We start from the raw sequence: 19,301 nt of genomic DNA, 5'->3' as shown, positions 1-19,301 counted from the left end.
GGGTCCTCCTGGATGTACCAGGGCCTGGCTCCTCGGACCTTCCCTGTGGGAGCTAGAGCTTCCCAGCAGCACGAGAACCAGGCTCACAGCCCCAAGCCCAGGGGGAGGCCTGCTGCTCCAATGGCAAGTGGAGGAGGGAGGGCAGCCTGGCAGGGGGCCCCACTGAGCCCCGTTTCTGACCTGATGCCCCTTTCCCCAGGTGCCACTGGGACAATGAAGAACCCACACTCCCACCTAGTCTGGAAGGTGTCCTACAGCGTCTGGGACCGCCTGGGCTGCCCACCGGCCTTCTGTGTGATCCACGGCTAGGCGACTACCTGCTCTGGCCAGGGCCTGCTGAGTGGCCCTGGCTTCAGGAAGAGGCGATGTCCTCAGTCACCCTGGAAGGCTGTGTGCGTTGGAGCCGCGAGATTGGACAGATTCCTGGCCCTAGGTTTGGGCTGCCAGGCCCCTGGGGCCAAGGAAGAAGGCAGCCCAAAGTGGGTGTCCGGCGAGAGCCTGGCCTGCCACCAGCCTATGTGATCCTGGGCAAGTCCCTGCCCTCCCTGGAACGAAGGGCCAGGGGGCTGGACTTTCCCAGGCAACTTGCTGGGCAAAGCACCATCCGCAGTTTTGAAGACTCACCAGGCCCTGGGCCATACGGAGTGGGAACGGCCCAGGCCTTGGGGCGGCAGTCCCAGCTTTGAGGCCCAGGCAAGGGCCGGCATTCAGGACCACTGCTTCTCAGCTGGCCTCTGACCTTGGGGACATCGGACTCAACCTGGCAGATGAAGCTGGGCACCCCCTGGCCGGGCCGGTCTCTCTGGAGACCACTGTCTCACTATCTCGGGTTGGCTGCTGGCCTGGAGGTCCCAGGCGGGGACTGTTCTGATAAGCTGGCATCACCAGGGGTGAAGGCCCTGGCTGCAGCGGCACACCTCCTGGGCCCCAGGCCCGTGGTCTCGGGGGTTCACACACCAGCCCACCTCTGCAGGGCTCCTGGTGGCCCCAGGAATATTTCTGCTGTCTAGCCCTTCCCTGCCACCACCCCCAGCCAGGAACCCACTCCCTCCAGAGGCTGGGCTGAGCCTTGGCCAGGGCCAGGGCCAGGGCCCAGACCATTCCTAGAATCCACGGGGCAGCCACCAGGGCTCCTCTGCTGGAGGAAGCAGCTCTCCACAAAGCTTCCTGCATGGGCTGAGGAGCTGGGAGAGGCCCGCCCCTATCACACAAATGACCCCCGGGGCCAGGCCTTCACCCTGGCTTTGATCACCCCACTCACGCCTGTGCGCACACCAGGGTGCAGCTGCCAACGTCACACCAGCCCCAAACCCCTTTGGGGGAGCTTAGCTCCTGTGTCACACACTCCCTGCACATGTGCTGCCATCAAGGTGGTGCTGGTGTGGGGGGCCCCAGTGGCCAGCAGGAGACCCCGAGAGCTGGCTTGGACAATGCTCTTCCCCCCTAGTTACTGGCTGGCTGTAGCTTCAGTGGGTGTAAGCTAATGGAATACCCACCCACCAAGCTCTGGGGTACCCGGGGAGGCCTGATGAGGGTGGGGTGGGGGTGGTACCCCCGAAGCCTGGCCTCCACCCCAGCCTCAGCCGGGGCCCCAGCGATGTTTTCTTGTTGTACAAGAACCAGGTCCAAGTGTTGCCTCCTCTTCCTTCCGGAAGCCAAACTGCTCCTTTATTTTTTAGAGCTGCTGATTGATTGTGAATCTCAGAGTCTTAAGAGAGAAGCCAAATATATTCCTCTTGTAAATGAAAAAATAAACCTATTTAAATCACCCCCTGTGGCTCCCTTAGCAAAAAAGCCTGGGGGGGGGGATGCGAGTGACGGTCACACCTGTACCCAGCCTGCAGCCAGCATGTCGCCCTGTACCCACCCAGGCGAACCCCAGAGCCCTGGACCTGGCCCACAGGGCCCTGAAGCCACACTTCCAGTCTAGAACCCCCCAGGGTGGGGGGGGAGTCTCTGCATCCTGGGACCCCTGCAGGAACGGCTTGGGCTGTGCTTACCAAAGCAGGATGCCTGGGCAGGCAGTGACACCCTCCCTGGGGACAGAGCCTTAGAAGTGGCTTGCATATTCAAAATCATGGTGGAAAAACAGGAGTCTTGGGCAGATGGAGGCTGAGGGTGGCCTGCACTCAGGGCTTCCCCGCCTTCCTCAGCTGCGTTTTCTTCTTCTTGGTTCCACTCTGGAGCAGGCTGGGGCTCCTGCTAACCAAAGGCGGCCTTGCCTTTTTCCGTGCCAGTGTGGATGGTGGCGATTTGTCCAAGACCCCCTTTTTGGGAGGAGCCTCGTGGTGCTTCTTTTGGCCTGCAGGTTTCGTCGGGGAGCCGGGAGCTCCATTCACCTGGGACAGCTTCTGGTTTTTCTTCTGCAGTTTTGGGGACTTGGCAGGGGGGCTGGGGCTCAGGGTGGGGGTGCCAGGGGCTGGGCCCTTGGTGGAAGGCATCCCGTTGGCCCGGGCCGGGCCCTTGGCCTTTGTCCTGTTCCTCTTCCTGCCCGTACTGGGGGGCTGGCTCCCCCCGGTGGCTGCGGGCGTGCCGTCCTGAGACGTGTGTTTCTTGCGCTTCTTTGTCTCTGGCAAGAATCCCTTTTTCTTCCGCTTCCTGCTGATGGGGCTCTGGGTGGCGCTGGGAATCTCCTTGGCATCCTTCTCCAACTTGGGGCGCCTGAAAGGGAGTGAGCAGGTAAGAAGGTGCCAGTGAGGATGGCAGCCACCTCCACCCGGGTCCCACGGGGCCCCAGGGGCCGAGGGCTCCCACATCTGAGTGTGTGCAGCAGTGTGAGGGCGATCCAAGCCCCGCCCAAGTGTGCGTCCCCCGCCGAGAACCTACTGGACTCCCAGGGTTTTCATGGCCTGCCAGTAGAGGTCGAGCAGGCGGCTGGAGCCGGTGCAGTGCGCCCCCTGCCGCAGGCCCTGCTGCTGCCCCTGCAGCACGCCTAGGAGCACCGTCAGGTCCAAGGTCAGCTTCTGCAGAGGGTGGGAAGGCAGAGCGGTGGTGGCCGCAGCGGGCAGGCCTCTCTGGGGTTCCCGGTATTCTTGCCACCTTGGCCCCGTTGCTGTCTTGCCAGTGACCCCTCCACTCTCCTGGGCCTCAGCCTCTCCTTCTGCCTGTTAAGGTGTCCGTGTCTCTCTCACCGTTAGAGGAAACATGTGCCCAGGTGTTGGTTTTCCTCCTCCCCACAGCCAGAGGCCTGGTCTCAGAGCCTCCACCATGGCCCTAGCAAGCCCACCTCCAGGAGGGCCATCCCCGCCACTCCATCACTGTGGGGCTGCCCACACCCTTCCCCCCAGCCTCCCTGCACGCCCTGAATGGGTTACTGTTGGAATCTGCTGGCTTCCAGTAGCCCCGCTCTCCTGGCTTCCTCACCATCACCCAGTTTTGCAAGGCCCCATCCCCGGCCCCACCTCTGCCCGCTGGCGCAGCCTTGGCAGGCTCTCCCTCCGTAAGGGCTGACTGGCACCTATGCTGAGGCCTCCCAAACCTTGCCCTCTGGGCCAGACTGGGGGACCAAGATGGCCACCTACAGCTGCCTCCCGGCCCTGCCCTGTGGCTACCCAACATGTCACAGTCCACCTGCCCACACCCTGCACCAGCCTGGAAACATGGCCTCCTTAATGTATGTCCACCGAGTCTTCTCCCACCCTTCCACTGTCTCCAGCCCTGCCAACCCCTTCTCAGCCTTCTCACTGACATGGCAGCGCCACACCCTGCAGGACAGGGTGGCACAGTCCCTTTCCTAGTCACTCGCCCATCCACGGCTCTGTAGCTGCACAATGACAGCCCAGAGCCCTGACCAAGGCACTGAGAACCTTCCCCACATGACCCCCGCCCCCAAGGTCCGGCCTGGGTAATGGCACTGCTGCCCGGGAGGCCCCGAGGCCCCCAGGAGGAACCTGACACTGCCCCGGGCTGGGCCCCGCCTCACCTCGTGTTTGCAGGTCCTGAAGACAGTATTGAGCAGCTCCAGGGAGGACAGCGCCTGCTGGTGCTCCGCCTTGGTCTGCGCCTCCCCCAGTGTGCGCAGGTTCTGGGGAGGGGTGGTTGGGCTGAGGCACTCCGGAGAGATGTCAAAGCCTTTGTTTCCCAGCAGAGACTAAAGCCCAGAGGCAGGGACCATCTCCTGGGACAATCCCAATTCCCTGTCCCACACTCCAGGAGGCTCAGGCTCCAATCCTGGCTTGTCCTCTCCCAGAGAACCCATCCCGAGCAGGCAGGGAGGAAGGGCGCCCCCTAGCTGTTACCTCCGTGACCTTTGTCAGGACCTGGCCGATCAGCTGCTTCCACTCGGGGTCCTGGAAGCACGACCTCACCTCCCGCATGGACAGGGTCTTCTGTAGCAGCAGGCAGGCCTGGGCCTGTGGTTGGGTGAAGGTGGGTGCCTGGAGCCTCAGCACATCGGGTGCAAGAGACTGACGGGGGCGAGGGGGCCTGCTAGGCATGGCTGTGGGCGGCATGTGAGGCCACCTTCTGCTCTGGGCTCCGTGACCACCTGCTCGCATGCCTTCATGTACAGGTGGGGGCACCGAGGCCTCCCAGCTGGATAGAGGTGGGACCTCAGGTGGGACAATTCCTACCCATTCCTGGCTAATGCCATCTTCATTCAGTTTGCCCCCAGGAGCCCTGGCACCTGAGCAGACACTACCGGGGTGTCCTCTGTGTGGCCAGATGGGCAGCAGTGGCTGCAGGAGTGAGGCTGGCCCCGCCCCCTCAGTGCCTCTGTGCTCACGGTGTGGCAGGGACGGTTGCCCGTGTTCACCAGAGCAGTGCTCTGGGCCCTCAGAAGCGGGTTAAGCAGGTTAATTCACACAGGCCCTGGGCTGGGAGCCGGGAAGTCTCTTACCTGCTGGCGGGGCCGCCCTGGGCCTGTGATGTGCTGGACCAGGACGGGGAGCAGGCTCTTACAGAGCACCTGGCGGGGAGGGGAGGCCTGTGAGGCATGGGTGGGGCAGAGAGGGGACCCCAAGTGGGCAGGGTGGGCCCCGACACTCACGGGGTGCCGGGAGAAGAGGCTGAGGAACATGGGGACCGTGAGGGGGCTGTGGCGCTTGGTCAGGAAGGAGCTCAGTGCTGACGAGTAGACACGCATCGCGAGGTTCAAGTCCAGGCAGCCGGCAGCCTAGGCCAGGTGAGAGAGCTGGCTGAGGCCAGGAGAGGGCCGCTGGGACGGGAGCAGAGACTGGGCTAGCTTCGGACGGCGGAGGGTGGGTCCTGGGGAAGTGTGAAGTGTGTGGGCTCCGCCTAGGCCAGGCCCTGCTCACCTGCGGGCCCTCGGGCACGGGGCTGGGGTTGGTGCCAGCCTCCAGCTCCTCCTGTGTCTCATGCAAGTGCCCCTCGGCAGTGCCGCCCTTCAGGACCCGGAGCAGGTAGAGGGAGGCGTTGAAGTGGTAGAGGGCGGTGGAGGAGTCGGGCTGGCGGCCAGCCTGCTCCACCAGCCGCGCCACCTGGCCATGCAGGGCCTCAACGCGGTCACCCAAGTCGTGGCAGTAGCGACGGCCACGGCACAGGTGGTGCCTGTGGGTGGTGAGGACAAGAGCTGGTCAGAACAGACTCAGTCCACCCCGCTCTGCCAAGCAGCGCCAAGCAAGTCTCACTTTACAGGTGAGGAAACAGACCTGGAAGACAGGCGTGACCGAGGCCACAGAGGAAGGCAGGGCCTCCTGTAGTGCTTGGGAGCTATGTGGGCTCAGCGTGCTTTGGCAAAGGGGCACCCGGGGGAGAACAGAACAGCTCCCCGAGGGGGGGCTGCACCAGGGCCACCCACCCGCCTGGCGCACCTCTCTTGTCCATACTCGTCCCTCATGGGGCAGTGGCCTCCAGGCCTTTTGTAAAGTGAGGCGAGGGTTCTGTGCTCAGAACCCTGTGTGGCCCTGCAGGGCCGGGACAGAGTGGGGACGAGTGGCAGGGTGCTCAGCGAACAACACAGTCCACACACACTGGCAGAACTACCTGAGAAGGTGTGGCCTGGGGATGAGTGGAGGATGACCGCCAGCCACGCCCCCCGCCCTGCAGACCATCCGGGCAGTGCCCAGGGGCCCAGGCCTTCAAACTGCCCAGCACCTGAGCCCTGAAGGCAGGTCTGCACCTGGCTCCTGCCTGGCTCTCCCCCGCCTGCCATCCCTCCCTGCTGGGCCCTGCCTCCAGCCCAGCCCTGCCCAAAGCCTTCTCCACACCGCCAGCCATTTCCGAAAAGGGAAACCAGACCCACAGCCTTCCCCATGCCAATGCTCCTGCTGAAAATGCCTCTGTGGCCCCCAGCCCCGCTAGGGTCAGGGCCTTCGAGGGTACAGGGGCCTGTGGCCTCACGCCTCGCCTGACCGCCTCTCATCGGGACGCTCTTTCCCCTTTCTGCACTCCCCAAGGCCTCCCAACCTGACAAACTCCCAGATACACTGCACCTCTGAGGACTGGGTGGGTGTCCCCTGCCACAGGTGCTGCCACTGTCCCCACACAGCCCCACTGGAGACTGTCAAGGGCTAGGATGGACCCCAGCTCCAGGGCACCGCTCGCACGTGTCAGGAGAACACAGGGATGGACCAAGGACCGTGTGAATCGCTGAATGACACGTGACCTAGGGCTGAGCGGTGAGCCTGCAAGCTAGGGCCCAGGCTGGAAGCTTGGCTCTCTCCTTCCCGTACAGAAAGCAAGCCAGGAGTTCTGCCTGGGGGCTGGGGACTGCTGGCCGCACCCACCCGCCCTGCCCCTCGCTCACGTGAAGATGCGCGCCGTCTTGTGCAGGAGGTCCTGCTCCTGCTTGGAGCTGCTGCTGCGCAGGCTGCGCCGGATGATGCGCAGCAGCGGCTCCAGCAGCTCCAGGACCAGGACGTTCTCGGGCTGCTTGGTCACCAGCACCTCCACCAGGTCCAGCACCTGCGGCCGGGAGAGCTGGTCAGCAAGGCGGGGGTGGGGCACGGGGCGGTGATGGAGGTGGTGGGGGCGCCAGGCCCCAGGCTCACCCGAATCTGGAAGTCGCGCCGCAGCGCCTTCTCCTTCTGCAGCTTGCTCTTCTCGTCTCGCCGGGCCTGGATCCGCAGCTTCTGCTCGGCAAAGAGGCTGGCGAGGCTCTGGTCCAGGGCCATCATAGCCTCGTCCCCCAGCTCCTCCTCGTCCTCGCTCTCTTCTCCACCCTGAGGGACAGAGGCCCAGCGGTCAGCCTGGCACACAACACGGGGACTCACGAGCCCTCCCCGGCCCTGCTCACCAGCGCCTTCCCAGCCTGCAGCACACTCATCAGCTGCTCCCGGAAGCCCTGGTCCACGTCCCCGTCGCGCTCCTCCTCCTCGCTCTCCCCTCCATCGCTCTCGTCTTCACTCTCCGAGCCTCTGTTCTCCTCGCTGTCCTCGCTCTTGTCCTGTGGGGTGGGGGCAGGTGCGTCACGCACCTTCCCGATCTTCCCACTCCTGCCACCCCGCCTGGCCCGCGCCGGCAGCACCTCTGAAGCCTTCAGCCACCGCTCGTCAGACTCGTCCGTCACCACCACATGGTCATCCTCATCCTCACTGGTCTCGGGGTTCAGCACCTGGGGAGGAGACCTGGCCACTGACTCATCTGCGGGCCCCGCCCGGCCTTGGCCAAAGGTCCCCATTTCAGGGAAGAAAACAGCCTAAGAGAGGTGGCCACACCCTGCCAGGCCAGGACAGGGCCTTGCCGATACCCCTCCCACCAGGCGCAGGCTCGCAGGAGGGAGGCTGGGAGGCCACAGGCTGAAGTGCTCCCCCACACGGTGCAGCTCGCTGCTCAGTGAGCCCCAGCCCAAGGTGCATTCCCAAAGGTCCCAACTCACATCCAGAATCAGCTGTAGGGCACGTGGGGTCAGGTGGGAGCAGACGTGGCCAAACACGCTCCGGGCCACTTGACGCATGAGGTGGCTGGGCTGGGCCAGCAGGGCCAGCAGGATCTCCACCAGCACCTCTACCCATGGGGGCTCCTGGGGGTCTGCAAGGAGGGGATTGAGCCCAGGGAGGGGACTGCTGGCCTCACTGCGCCACTCCAGTCCCTCTCATGCCCAAGGACACACCCTGTCCCAGGAGCAAGGACCTACCAATGGCCTTGGTGCGGCTCCTGTGGCGCCTCTCTCCCAGGCTTTTTCTGATGCAGGTCTGGATGTCACCCAGCAGGTCACAGCTCTCTGTAGGGGACTGGGGACAGGGCAGGACACACACTGGGGACAGCCCTTCTGAGCCAGGCAAGGGGCTGGCCAAAAGGAAGTGGTGGCACCAGAAGCCTTCAACAGCCCAGCCACTGGCCCGCCCCGGCCAGCCACCCCGCAATCCAGAATGGAAGACACCAGCTGGACCCCAGAATACTGAGGGCTGAGGGCCTTTTTACACCTCATACACAGTTACAGGATTTGAAAACCTGCAGGGGACAGACAAGGAGGCCAGCTCCCACACTGACACTCAAGACAGGCAGAGCTGACAAGGACGGTCAGGGTCCCAGAGCAGCCAGCAAACCCCAGCCCCCAATTCATCATTCTAGATTATTTCCTCCATGCTTGGCTTGGCATCAGACAGAATTGAAAATCATTAGTTTCAACTGATTTAATTATATCTGAACTCATCTGACGGGATAGCCCCAGACTCCAGGCACTGAAGTGGCGGAGTGTGTTTGTGTGCAGGGCATCTTGACAACTGTGTGATCTTTGGTACCGAAAAGGCAGACTTTCCCCTCACAACGCAGTGGGCAGCTTCAACGTTTAGGCCAGGATGGGGAAAGCAGCCCGAGGCCCTGGTCACTGCCCCCGGCTCCCAGGCTGTGTGCCACGCAGGTCCCCGTCCTCTGGGCCCCACCTTTTAAATTTATTCATTTTTTCTGAGACGGAGTCTCGCTCTGTCGCCCAGGCTGGAGTGCAAAGGTGCAATCTCAGCTCACTGCAGTCTCCGCCTCCCGGCTTCAAGTGATTCTCCTGCCTCAGCCTCCTGAGTAGCTGGGATTACAGGCCCAGGCCACCACGTCCGGCTAATTTTTGTATTTTGGTAGAGACGGGGTTTCAGAATGTTGTCCAGGCTGGTCTCAAACTCCTGACCTCAGGTGACTCACCTGCCTCGGCTTCCCAAAGTGCTGGATGACAGGTGTGAGCCCCAGCGCCCGGCCACAGCTGCACCTTTTATCTGAAGGTTTGGCACAGCAAACTGCAGCCGCCTCTGTGCAAGTCAAGACCAGAGACTCTAAGGTTGCAGGGTCCACGTGTGTCCTGGAATCAGCAGGGGCATCATGGGCGACCTTTACCCACACAGCTCATCCACAGGCTGGGCTCGGAATAACCAAAGCTGGCAAGTAAAACCTCCACAGCCAAGTGGCCAGACGGGCAAGTGAGAGACCCATCTACTCAGGCTACGTAAGACCAGCATCCTCGATAAGAGCCTCCCATGTTGTGAGAAGAAAACTCTCTAAGAATCAGGGTAAGGGCAGATGCAGTGGTTCACACCTGTAATCCCAGCACTTTGGGAGGCCAAGGCGGGTGGATCACCTGAGGTCAGGAGTTCAAAACCAGCCTGGCCAACATGGTGAAACCCTGTCGCTACTAAAAATACATAAATTAGCCAGGCGCGGTGGCAGGCACCTGTAATCCCAGGTACTCAGGAGGCTGAGGCAGGAAGATCGCTTGAATCTGAGAGGCGGTGCTTGCAGTGAGCCAAGATCACACCACTGCACTCCAGCCTGGGCAACAGAGCAAGACTCCATCTCAAAAAACAAACAGACGGCCGGGCGCGGTGGCTCACGCCTGTAATCCCAGCACTTTGGGAGGCTGAGGTGGGAGGATCACGAGGTCAAGAGATCGAGACCATCCTGGCCAACATGGTGAAACCCCGTCTCTACAAAAAATGCAAAAAAATTAGCTGGGCGTGTTGGGGCACACCTGTAGTCCCAGCTACTGGGGAGGCTGAGGCAGGAGAACTGCTTGAACCTGGGAGGCGGAGGTTGCAGTGAGCTGAGATCACGCCACTGCACTCCAGCCTGGTGCCTGGTGATGGAGTGAGACTGTCTCAAAAACAAAAACAAACAAACAAACAAACAAAAAAGGAATCAAGGTACTGAGTGTTGACTGTGGTCAGGGCTTCCTGATGGGAAGAACTGACAGGGAGACCCCGTGGTTCTAGAGAACCCGTGGCCAGAAGGTGTTCCCACAGCCAGAGGGTACAGTGCAAGCTACTCTGCCTCCGAGTCTCGGTTTTTCCCATGTCAAACATGGAGAAGCGGAGTCTGCCTCAAGTTCTGGGGATTAAGAAGGCCTGCCTGGAAAGCTCAGGACACCAGCCGGTGCCTGCAGGGGCCGGAGTGATGTTTCCTTGGGTGATAATTCCACCCGTGACGAGGCTGGCTTAGGAAACCTCCCAACGTAACTCCCCAAGCCTTTCCTGGCTCCCCTCCATAGCCCTCACAGCTGCAGGACCCCAGGCTCACGGCCCCTCCGTCCCAGGCCACAGTACCTTGAAGAGGTGGATGCCCACGAGCAGCAGAAGGTGCTGGAAGGCGGCAGCCCTGGGCTCTGAGGAGGGGGCCTCCAGCTCCTTCAGAGTCTGTAGCATCCTGTGGGGAGCCAGACGGATCCTCAGGCCCCGGCCGCCATCAGACTGTAGTGTCCTGCCCACCCCCTGGAAATCCCACCCACTCACCGGTCCCAGGCCTGGCGCTGCTGCGCAGTGAGGGGTGTCACGGGGGTCACGCTGTGGCTGTGATTCAGCAGCAGGTCTGCGAAGTGCACCAGGCGGTAGGTCCAGGGCTGCCCGCCCCGGGTCTGCTCCGATGCTGGCTTGAACTGTGTGCTGAGGGTCTGCAGCAGACTAGGCGAGGGGCAGGGCTTGGTCACCAGGCCGATGAGTGAATGCAGCCGGCTCCCTCTGCCCTCCCCAGGGCTCGGTCTCCCACCTCTCCAGGACCTGCTAGAACTCCCTGGGCCCCGGCCGTTGTCCCCCGTGTAGGGAACTGCAGGGAGCAGGCGTCCTCAGGACCTTCCCACCTTCGGACCTCTCCTGAGCCGCCCCAGGCTCACCTGAAGAAGGCGCTGCTGACGGCCTCTCGGGCCTGGCTTTCCAAAGGGAGGGAGAGCTGCTGCCTTGTCTCGGGGATCTGGGATGTGGGCTTCTTTGTGACGAAGAACGAGTGGAACAAACAAAACCTGGGGCGGGCAGGAGAGCAGCCAGCGCCGTTCAGGGCCATTTGTTTCCACGGGCTCCCCTCCCCGGATGACATCACTCAGGGTTCAAGGCCAGGAGGAGGAGGGGAGCCCTTCTGTCCCCTTCTGCTCTGGGTACAGTCCTCAGGGCCCTCACAGGCAAGGCTGGAGGTGGCTGGGCCAGGAAGGGCTGGATCCCCAGCTGAACACGGCTCAACCTGAGCTGGGGGGAGAGAATCGGTGCCCCTTTCAAGGAACCAAGAGACGTGAGGCTGTGTGGTCACAGCCGAGTTATGCCACTGCTCCTGCAAACACAGGGCCAGTGCAGCCCCCTCCTGCAACTGGGCACGCTGAGGGTGAGGTGAGCACCCAGCTCTGCTCGGGCACAGACGAGGCAGGTGTGGGGCAGGCTTCCCCGACGCCACCCACGTGCAAAGGCTCCCTGCAGGGCACGCACAGCACACCCGAATCCCTTAGGTGCCTGCAGCTGGGGTGCCTCCTGGGTCCCTTCCCTACAAGCTCCAGAGGAATTCCCAAGTCCCCTTGTGCCTGCTCCCCACTGATGACTCAACCCAAAGGCTTCTGGCTTTGAGGACACAAATCAGGATGAGTTGAGGGGCTCAATCCCCTGTCCACATGCCCGCGGGAAGCGCTAGCACCTCTCTTACCTGGCCACCTGCTCCGTCAAGGCCTCCTCCATCTCCAGGTGCAGGCTGTCCACAAGGCTCACCAGTCGGAGGATGATCCATTTCCTCAGCCGGAACACAGCTCGTTCAGGCCTGGGGTGCAGGGGCGAGGTCACATGAGCCACTTAGAACTGGCAAAAGCAGGCTGGGGCCAGTGACTCACACCTGTAATCCCAGCACTTTTGGAGGCCGAGGCAGGTGGATTGCTTGTGGTCAGGAGTTCTAGACCAGCTTGGCCAACATGGTAAAACCCCATCTCTACAAAAAATACAAAAATTAAGGCCGGGTGTGGTGGCTCACACCTGTAATCCCAGCACTTTGGGAGGCCAAGGTGGGCAGATCACCTGATATCGAGAGTTCAAGATCAGCCTGACCAACATGGAGAAACCCCATCTCTACTAAAAATACAAAAATTAGCTGGGCATGGTGGCACATGCCTATAATTTCAGCTACTTGGGAGGCTGAGGCAGGAGAATCACTTGAACCCAGGAGGCAGAGATTGCAGTGAGCTGAGATTGCACCATTGTACTCCAGCCTGGGCAGCAAGACTGAAACTCCATCTCAAAAAACAAAAATTAGCTGGGTGTGGTGGTGGGTGCCTGTAGTCCCAGCTACTAGAGAAGCTGAGGCAGAGACTCGCTTGATCGCTTGAACCCGGGAGGCAGAATTTGCAGTGAGCTGAGATTACACGCCACAGCACTCCAGCTTAGGCCACAGAGTCAGACTCTATCAAAAAAAAAAAAAAAAAAGAATGAACTGGCAAAAATAGGACATTCCTTTAACCTTTAACTGATCTCAAAGACAGAAACCAAGCTCTCCCCCTCCCAATTGCCAGTGTGGGACCTCACAAGGAAACTGAGGCCTCATTTGAGAGCTACGGTGCTTCCCCTCTCTCCGCTCATGGTTTAGAGCCAGGACACCGTGGGCGGTGGGGCCGGGGTCGCTGGGCTCTGCAGGCCAGGGAAGCTAGCTCTTGAAGGAGGGGTCCTTCGCACGGTCCACTCACACGTGCAGCGATGCATCCTGAGCTTTCTTCTGGTTGTTGGTGCTGAAGTCAATCAAGGAGTCCAGGTCCGGCTGGAGAAACATGTCCTGCAGCCAGGCCACGTAGCCCTGCAGGGCCCGAGGGCTCAGGAACCGCACGACCCGCCAGAAGGTAGGCACCACCGGGAGGCCGTGGTTGGTGGTGGTGGAGAAGGCCACCAGCACGGCCAGCTGCCGCTCAGGGTCATCCCGGCATCCCTCCAGGAAGGTGCCCACGTACTCCTCCATCTCCGGGGCGAACTTGAACTGGTTTGGGAGCTGTAAGAGTTAGGAACGGCACTGAGCCCATAAGTTTGCAGCCTTTAGGGTTAAACTGAGGCCCAGGGTCTTCCCTCGCACAGAGCAGGGCTGCGCCTGAGCTTGCTCCATTCCTGGTCACCCCAGTGCTTCTGTCTGGCGTCAAGGCCTCCCCAGGTCCAACTTCCCCAGCTTCAGTGTCTCTGGCCCCAGAAGGCCCCTCTTGCCACATTGCTGGGTGGGGATGGCCCGTTTTCCTGGCTCAACGCACAGGCAGAGCGGTGGTTAAGAGGCTAGGCTGACCCGGGTTCAAGGCCTACGCCGTCCATTCCTAGCCGTGTCATCTTCGGGACCGAACCCAGCCACCTCTCATGCGCTGCCGTGTTGCCAGGACCCGCGCTCCGTGTTTTTGTCTGGTAGCTTAGCATTTTAGCAACCCTTTGCACTTGGCCATTACTGCCATTGTGTAGGTGAGTAAAGTGAGACACAAAAACGCCCAGAATAAAACTCCTCAGGTCAGAGGGCTCCCAGTGGGACCACGTCTGGCCTCACAGCCCAAGCCCTTTTCATTTGAATTTTCTCCAGTTGTGCCCTTGGAGTGCAGTGCCACGATCACGGCTCACTGCAGCCTCCAATTCCTGGGTTCACGGGATCGTTCCACCTCAGCCTCCCGAGTAACTGGGACTACAGGTGCACGCCACCGTCCAAGCCAGGCTCTTAACCACTGCCTGATGCTTCAAGCCTGCCCCCTCACCCAGAGTGACGGCTCTTGGAAACTTGTTGCAAAGATAAAATGAGCTGCTGAGAACAGTAAACCCAGCAGTGCTGACTGGGCATCGGGCACACTGGCGCTCAAACAGTCATGACGACTGTTCTCGTCACCGCAACAAGAGTGGTGGTGGAGAGAGGTCTCAACAGCCCGCTGGCTACCCACACCCAAGAGGGGACCGCTCCTTTTCAAAACTGTCAGAGGGAAGCCGGGTGCAGTGGCTCACATCTGTAATCCCAGCACTTTGGGAGGCTGAGTTGGGTGGATCACCTGAAGTCAGGAGTTTGCGACCAGCCTGGCCAACATGGCAAAACCCTGTCTCTACTGAAAATACAAAAATTAGCTGGGCGTGGAGGTGGGCACCTGTAATCCCAGCTACTCAGGAGGCTGAGGCACAATAATTGCTTGAATCCGGGAGGCAGAGGTTGCAGTGAGCAGAGATTGCATCATTGCCCTCCAGCCTGGGCGACAGGAGGAAACTCCAACTCAAAACAATCTGTCAGAGGGGAAGGGGTTCAGGCAGCTCACTACCCAGACAGCGGGGACACCCAGGTCTCCGGCCAGGCCCCTGAGGTGCCCTCTCCCCTTCTTGGCAAGGAGAGCCCCTGCCTAGCCTTCCCGGCAGCATCGGGCTGCACGGGCGGTGCGCCCACCTTGGCCGTGCACGTGTGTTCTCCGTAATGGCGGATCACGTCTCCCCGCATCACCAGCTGCAGCTGCTCCTTGGTCAGCAGGGGCAGGGCGGCGCCCAGCAGGCGGAAACACAGGTAGCTAAGAGGGAGTGTGGGACCGAGCACGGTCAGAGCCCTTGGTCCCCCTGCAGGGACCTCAGGACTGGCAGCCCAGCCCCACTTCACAGACAGGGAAGGGGACTGAGAGAGGCCACGTGCCACACGCACCTGGCTGGCCAGAACTGCAGCTTCAGCAGCCCCTGTTCCACCACCCCCTTCCAGAACTGCAGAAACTTGTCTTCCTTGAGTGCCAGGCGGAGCAGCTCCAGAGCGACAGTGGGCAGCTTGCGCTCCTTCTTCACGGAGGACGCTGCCATCTTCAGCACGTTCACCAGCCTGTGGGGGGCAGGGGACTCAGGGAATGCTTGCGTCACCGGCAAGGGCTAGGGTGTCAAGAGCAGGAGGGGTACCCCCAGGCCACAAGGCCAATCTGGGCCTGGCCAGATGCAGTCCCACAGCCCCAGGGAGGGCAAATCCACCCACCTCCCTCACACCTGGGAACATTTTCATCCGAAAATAGGTTGACGGATCCCACCAGCTTCTTGAGCCTAGACGGCACCTTCTGCTGGGCCAGGAGGAAGAGCCCCAGCTGTTCAGGGCAGCTGAGCATCGCATCCAAGTCGGTGCTGAGGACCTCTGGCAGCATCTCCTGCAACGTGGCCTCCGAGACCTAAGGGTGGAGGGGTAAGAAATGGCGGCTTCCTCTGCAAGGTGAGCCCAGTGCGGCCTCTTTTACTTGCCAGGCTCTGACATAGGGCCACCTGGCCAGGCGCCAGAGTCATCAGAGGCCATTTGCTGAAAAACTCAAATTCCCAGGCAGCTGGGTTTTTGACAAGCATCCCGCTGATGCTAACCGGCCCGGAGTTACCTGCCTTTTTTTTTTTTTTTTTGAGACAGTCTTGCTTTGCCACCCAGGCTAAGTGCAGTGCTGTGATCTCAGCTCACTGCAACCTCCACCTCCCCGGTTCCAGTGATTCCCCTACCTCAGCTGGGATTACAGGTGTGCACCTCCACGCCCAGCTAATTTTTGCATTTTTAATAGAGATGGGATTTCACCATATTGGCCAGGCTGGTCTCAAACTCCTGACCTCAAGTGATCTGCCCACCTCGGCCTCACAAAGTTCTGGGATTAAAGGCGTGGGCCATGGCGCCTGGCCAGAGCTACCCATTTAATTATTCCTGGTTTCAGGATTTCAGAGGACTAGCCCATTTTATACATAAGGGGCCCTAGGTAGACAGCTGGGATTCGAATTCAGGTCCTTTTGGCTCTGAGATCAAGACTCCTCAGCACGCCCTGGCCTGGAACTTGCCAGCCCCTGCCTTTCTCTTCAGTGGCAAAAAGGTCTAGGTATACCTTCCCAAGCCAGGCAGTGGAGGCCCACAAGGGACCAGCCTTGAACAGGACAGCAACAGCAAACGTTTTATAGACCTGCCTCGTGCCAGGCTCAGTTCTAGAGCGGCACTAGCCACATGGGGCTGCTGAGCGCCTGAAAGGTGGCAATTCTGAACAGGGATGTGCCTACGTGTAAAATACACGCTGGATTTTAAAACACAATGAAAAAAAGAGTGAAGATACCTCAATGATTTTTTTTTTTTTGAGACAGAGTCTCATACCATCACCCAGGCTGAAGTGCAGTGACATGATCTCGGCTCACTACAACCTCTGCCTCCCGGGTTCAAGTGATTCTCCTGCCTCCTGAGTAGCTGGGACTACAGGCGCCTGCCACCATGCCTGGCTAATTTTTTGTATTTTTAGTAGAGACAGGATTTCACCATGTTGGCCAGGCTGGTCTCGAACTCCTGACCTAGTGACTGACCCACCTGGCCTTCCCAAAGTGCTGGGATTACAGGTATGAGGCACTGCGCCCTGCCAGCTCAACAGTTTTGTATACAAATGCATACTGAAATAATATTTTAGATATACTAGACGATGTAAAATGTTACTAATGACATTTTATATCATCTAGTATGTTGTAAATGTCATTAGTTGTAATGTTTCTTTTTACCTTTTTTTTTTTTTGTGAGACAGAGTTTTGCTCTCATATGGCTTGGGCTGGCTGGAGTGCAATGGCGCGATCTCGGCTCACAGCAACCTCCAACTCCTGGGTTCTAACGATTCTCCTGCCTCAGCCTCCCAAGTAGCTGGGATTACAGGCATACGCCACCATGTCTGGCTAATTTTTTATATTTTTAGTAGAGACGGAGTTTCTCCATGTTGGTCAGGCTGGTCTCAAACTCCCGACTTCAGGTGATCCGCCCATCCTCCCAAAGTGCTGGGATTACAGGTGTGAGCCACCATCGCTCCCAGCCACAAAAGTACCTTCTACAGCCCCTAGACTGCTCTGCTGAAATTCTCAATCACTGAGTTTTCTCTGCACAGCCTGGTCTGAGCTCCACTCAGGCTGACCCGGCAGGCCTGGGTCTTAACTGGCCCAGTTAAGACCACTACATGCCTGTAGTGAGATTACAGGCATGAGTCACCATGCCCAGCCTCTTTTTACCTTTTCAACAAACTCACTGAAACACTTCAAATTATATGTCTTTATATTTCTATGGAACAGTGCTGTTCCTGATTCTCATCTGAGCCCTCTTGATGTCTCTGTATCAGGAAATGCCTCCCGAGCCTGGACGGCTGGTGAGCTCATACCTCGGAGAGAATGTCCACCAGGGCCTTCCGGGGCTGCTCCTGCAAGTGGTTCTGGTGGTGGGCCAGGGCCTGCAGCAGCTTCACCGACTTCCTCAGCGCCTCCTGGTCCTGGTCCCCACAGAGGGACAGAGGGTCTGAGCAGGGTCCGCTACTGTCCCGCACCCATCCAAGGCCAGCCTACATCCCCCTGCCCTCCCAAAGCGCTCACCTTCACCAGCCGGCCTGACTGAAAGAGGGCGAGCACTCCGAACAGGTTTCCAAAGAGAGCAGGTCTCACCATTGACTAGAAAAGGAGTCCAGGCACAGCATGAGGGGCCGTGGGACTTGCCACCCCCAGCCTCTCACCCCCGGGGCTGCTGACCTTGCCGGGTCCACTCTCACCTTCTTCACCTGATGCAGGTCATATTTTTCTTGTATCTGCTGCAGGATGCTGCACAAAGGGAGGTCTTCAAAAGACTGTAACAGCTGCCAGGAGGAAGAGGGGATCAGGAAGGGGCCCAGTACATCCTCACACCTCACCCTCCCGTCCCCCTTCAACTCCTCCCAAGAAGCCTCTGGTGCCTAGTCGCACCCCAAGAATGCCTCTGAAGCTGCTCTCAGGGAAACGAATCTTGCCTCCCTGCGCCATCTCCACTAGGGTTTCCAAAGTACCGTCTGCAAGTGGTTCTCAGACTGGGCTGGGCCAGGGCAGTTTTTCTTTTTTTTTTGAGATGGAGTCTTGCTCCATTGCCCAGACTGGAGTGCAGTGTTGTGATCTCCGCTCACTGCAACCTCAACCTCTCAAGTTCAAGCAATTCTCCTGCCTCAGCCCCCAAAGTAGCTGGGGATTACAGGTGCGCACCACCACACCCAGCTAATTTTTGTATTTTTAGTAGAGATGGGGTTTCAACCGGTTGGCCAAGGCTGGTCTCGAACTCCTGACCTCAGGTGATTCATCTGCCTCGTCCTCCCAAAGTGCTGGGATTACAAGTGTGAGCCACCACCGCTCCCAGCCACAAAAGTACCTTCTACAGCCCCTAGACTGCTCTGCTGAAATTCTCAATCAGTGGGTCTTCTCTGCACAGCCTGGTCTGAGCTCCACTCAGGCTGGCCCGGCGGGCCTGGGTCTTAACTGCTCTTCCCCTTGCCAGGGCTCCTCAGAGAGTGGGCTACTCCAATCAGCTGAATGCCCCTGCAGGCCTAAGGGAGCCCACCCCACTCAGCGCTCACTGCTCCCAGCAAGTGTTATCTAAGAGGCCGGGTAACCCAAGCACCAGAAAGAAAACCTGCTCCGCTTTCCACTCCGCCTGCCTGGACTGCTTTGGAGACAGGCCTTGCTCACGCCTTCTTCACCTTCACGTGAGGAGGCTCCCTCAGGCTGGCCTTCAGTCAGCTCTTACACTCCCGACTTTTCTCTCGGGCTGCCCCTCCGCCGCGCTGAGACACCCGCCCTCCTCACACCCCACCGTTTTCACTTGAGTGGCTGGGATCCTGCCAGGAACACCACCTCACCTGTGCGAGGGCCAAACTGTAGCAGGGCCGGGCTGTTTCTCGCCCGACCCCGAGTCCCGTGATTAGCCGTTTCAGGGCATATTTCATCTCGGACCCCTACGGAACCAAGCGCACCCTCGTGTTGAACGGTGACAAGAAGCTGCACGCCCCCGCGCACCTTGGCATCCAGGTTCGCGACCACGTGCCCCCATCCCAAACCCCTGGGCCCAACGCCGCTTCCTTGTCGGGAAGTGCGCGGCCCCTGCCCCAAACCCGCCGCTCCACCTTCGGCCTAGCGCGCAGATACTCCAGCAGCTTCTCCGTGGCCGCAAGTCGCGTCTCCTGCTCAGGCTTCGCAATGTCCCAGAAGAAGTCCAAGAACTCGCGGCTGTGTTTCAACAGGCCGTGGCGGTCGGCAGGCCGGGCGCTGTTCTGCGTCGCGTCTCCGGGCGACAGGGGCTCGGCGGGTTCGCGGCTCCCCATCTCCGCCACACTCACAGAAACACGTGTGTCACGGATCCAGCCGCTTCCAGGTCAGGGCGCGGCGCATGCGCACTGGTTTTTTGAGTTGGCTCGGAGGGGGACCTGGGAGGGGCGGGGCAGGGGG

The 19,301-nt window shown here is 60.1% G+C and overlaps 2 protein-coding genes across 8 annotated transcripts in view; one reads left to right on the top strand and one right to left on the bottom strand.

Moving 5' to 3' along the window:
- The window catches only part of SPNS2 (sphingolipid transporter 2), a 39,500-nt gene extending 37,732 nt beyond the window's left edge, over positions 1–1,768 (top strand). For 2 of the 5 annotated variants that reach the window (XR_005197378.1, XM_017512178.2), the window contains exon 13: positions 200–645. Coding sequence is in view for 2 of the 5 variants with exons in the window: in XM_037732689.1 (XP_037588617.1) it covers positions 200–686 (487 nt within the window). In the remaining 3 variants the exon portion in view is untranslated. Of the gene's footprint in view, positions 1–199 lie in introns of all 5 variants that reach the window. The other 3 variants (XM_037732689.1, XM_037732688.1, XR_005197377.1) reach the window with 2 other exon arrangements.
- Positions 1,633–19,254, bottom strand: MYBBP1A (MYB binding protein 1a). 3 transcript variants are annotated; one of them, XM_037732686.1, is made up of 26 exons: positions 18,980–19,254; positions 18,716–18,811; positions 17,606–17,689; positions 17,433–17,507; positions 17,225–17,338; positions 15,072–15,247; positions 14,746–14,913; positions 14,500–14,617; positions 12,803–13,098; positions 11,779–11,889; positions 10,988–11,113; positions 10,611–10,778; positions 10,425–10,524; positions 8,036–8,132; positions 7,778–7,929; positions 7,427–7,513; positions 7,196–7,345; positions 6,951–7,121; positions 6,707–6,864; positions 5,256–5,508; positions 4,988–5,113; positions 4,838–4,906; positions 4,239–4,406; positions 3,923–4,024; positions 2,827–2,963; positions 1,633–2,661 (listed from the first exon to the last, which is right to left on the bottom strand). In XM_037732686.1, the coding sequence occupies exons 1-26, from the start codon at positions 19,175–19,177 to the stop codon at positions 2,130–2,132; spliced, it is 4,032 nt and encodes a 1,343-aa protein (XP_037588614.1). In that variant the 5' UTR covers positions 19,178–19,254; the 3' UTR covers positions 1,633–2,129. The 3 variants fall into 3 exon arrangements, with proteins under 3 accessions (XP_037588614.1, XP_037588615.1, XP_017367666.1); XM_037732687.1 differs by having other exon boundaries at positions 4,239–4,352; XM_017512177.2 differs by having other exon boundaries at positions 17,225–17,332.
- Between the last annotated feature and the right edge of the window lie 47 nt (positions 19,255–19,301).

Source organism: Cebus imitator, unplaced genomic scaffold, assembly GCF_001604975.1.
Source record: "Cebus imitator isolate Cc_AM_T3 unplaced genomic scaffold, Cebus_imitator-1.0 Scaffold464, whole genome shotgun sequence".
Taxonomy (NCBI): Eukaryota; Metazoa; Chordata; class Mammalia; order Primates; family Cebidae; genus Cebus; species Cebus imitator.
The sequence above is the reverse complement of the archived record's forward strand: the minus strand, read 5'-3'. Positions and strand labels throughout refer to the sequence as shown.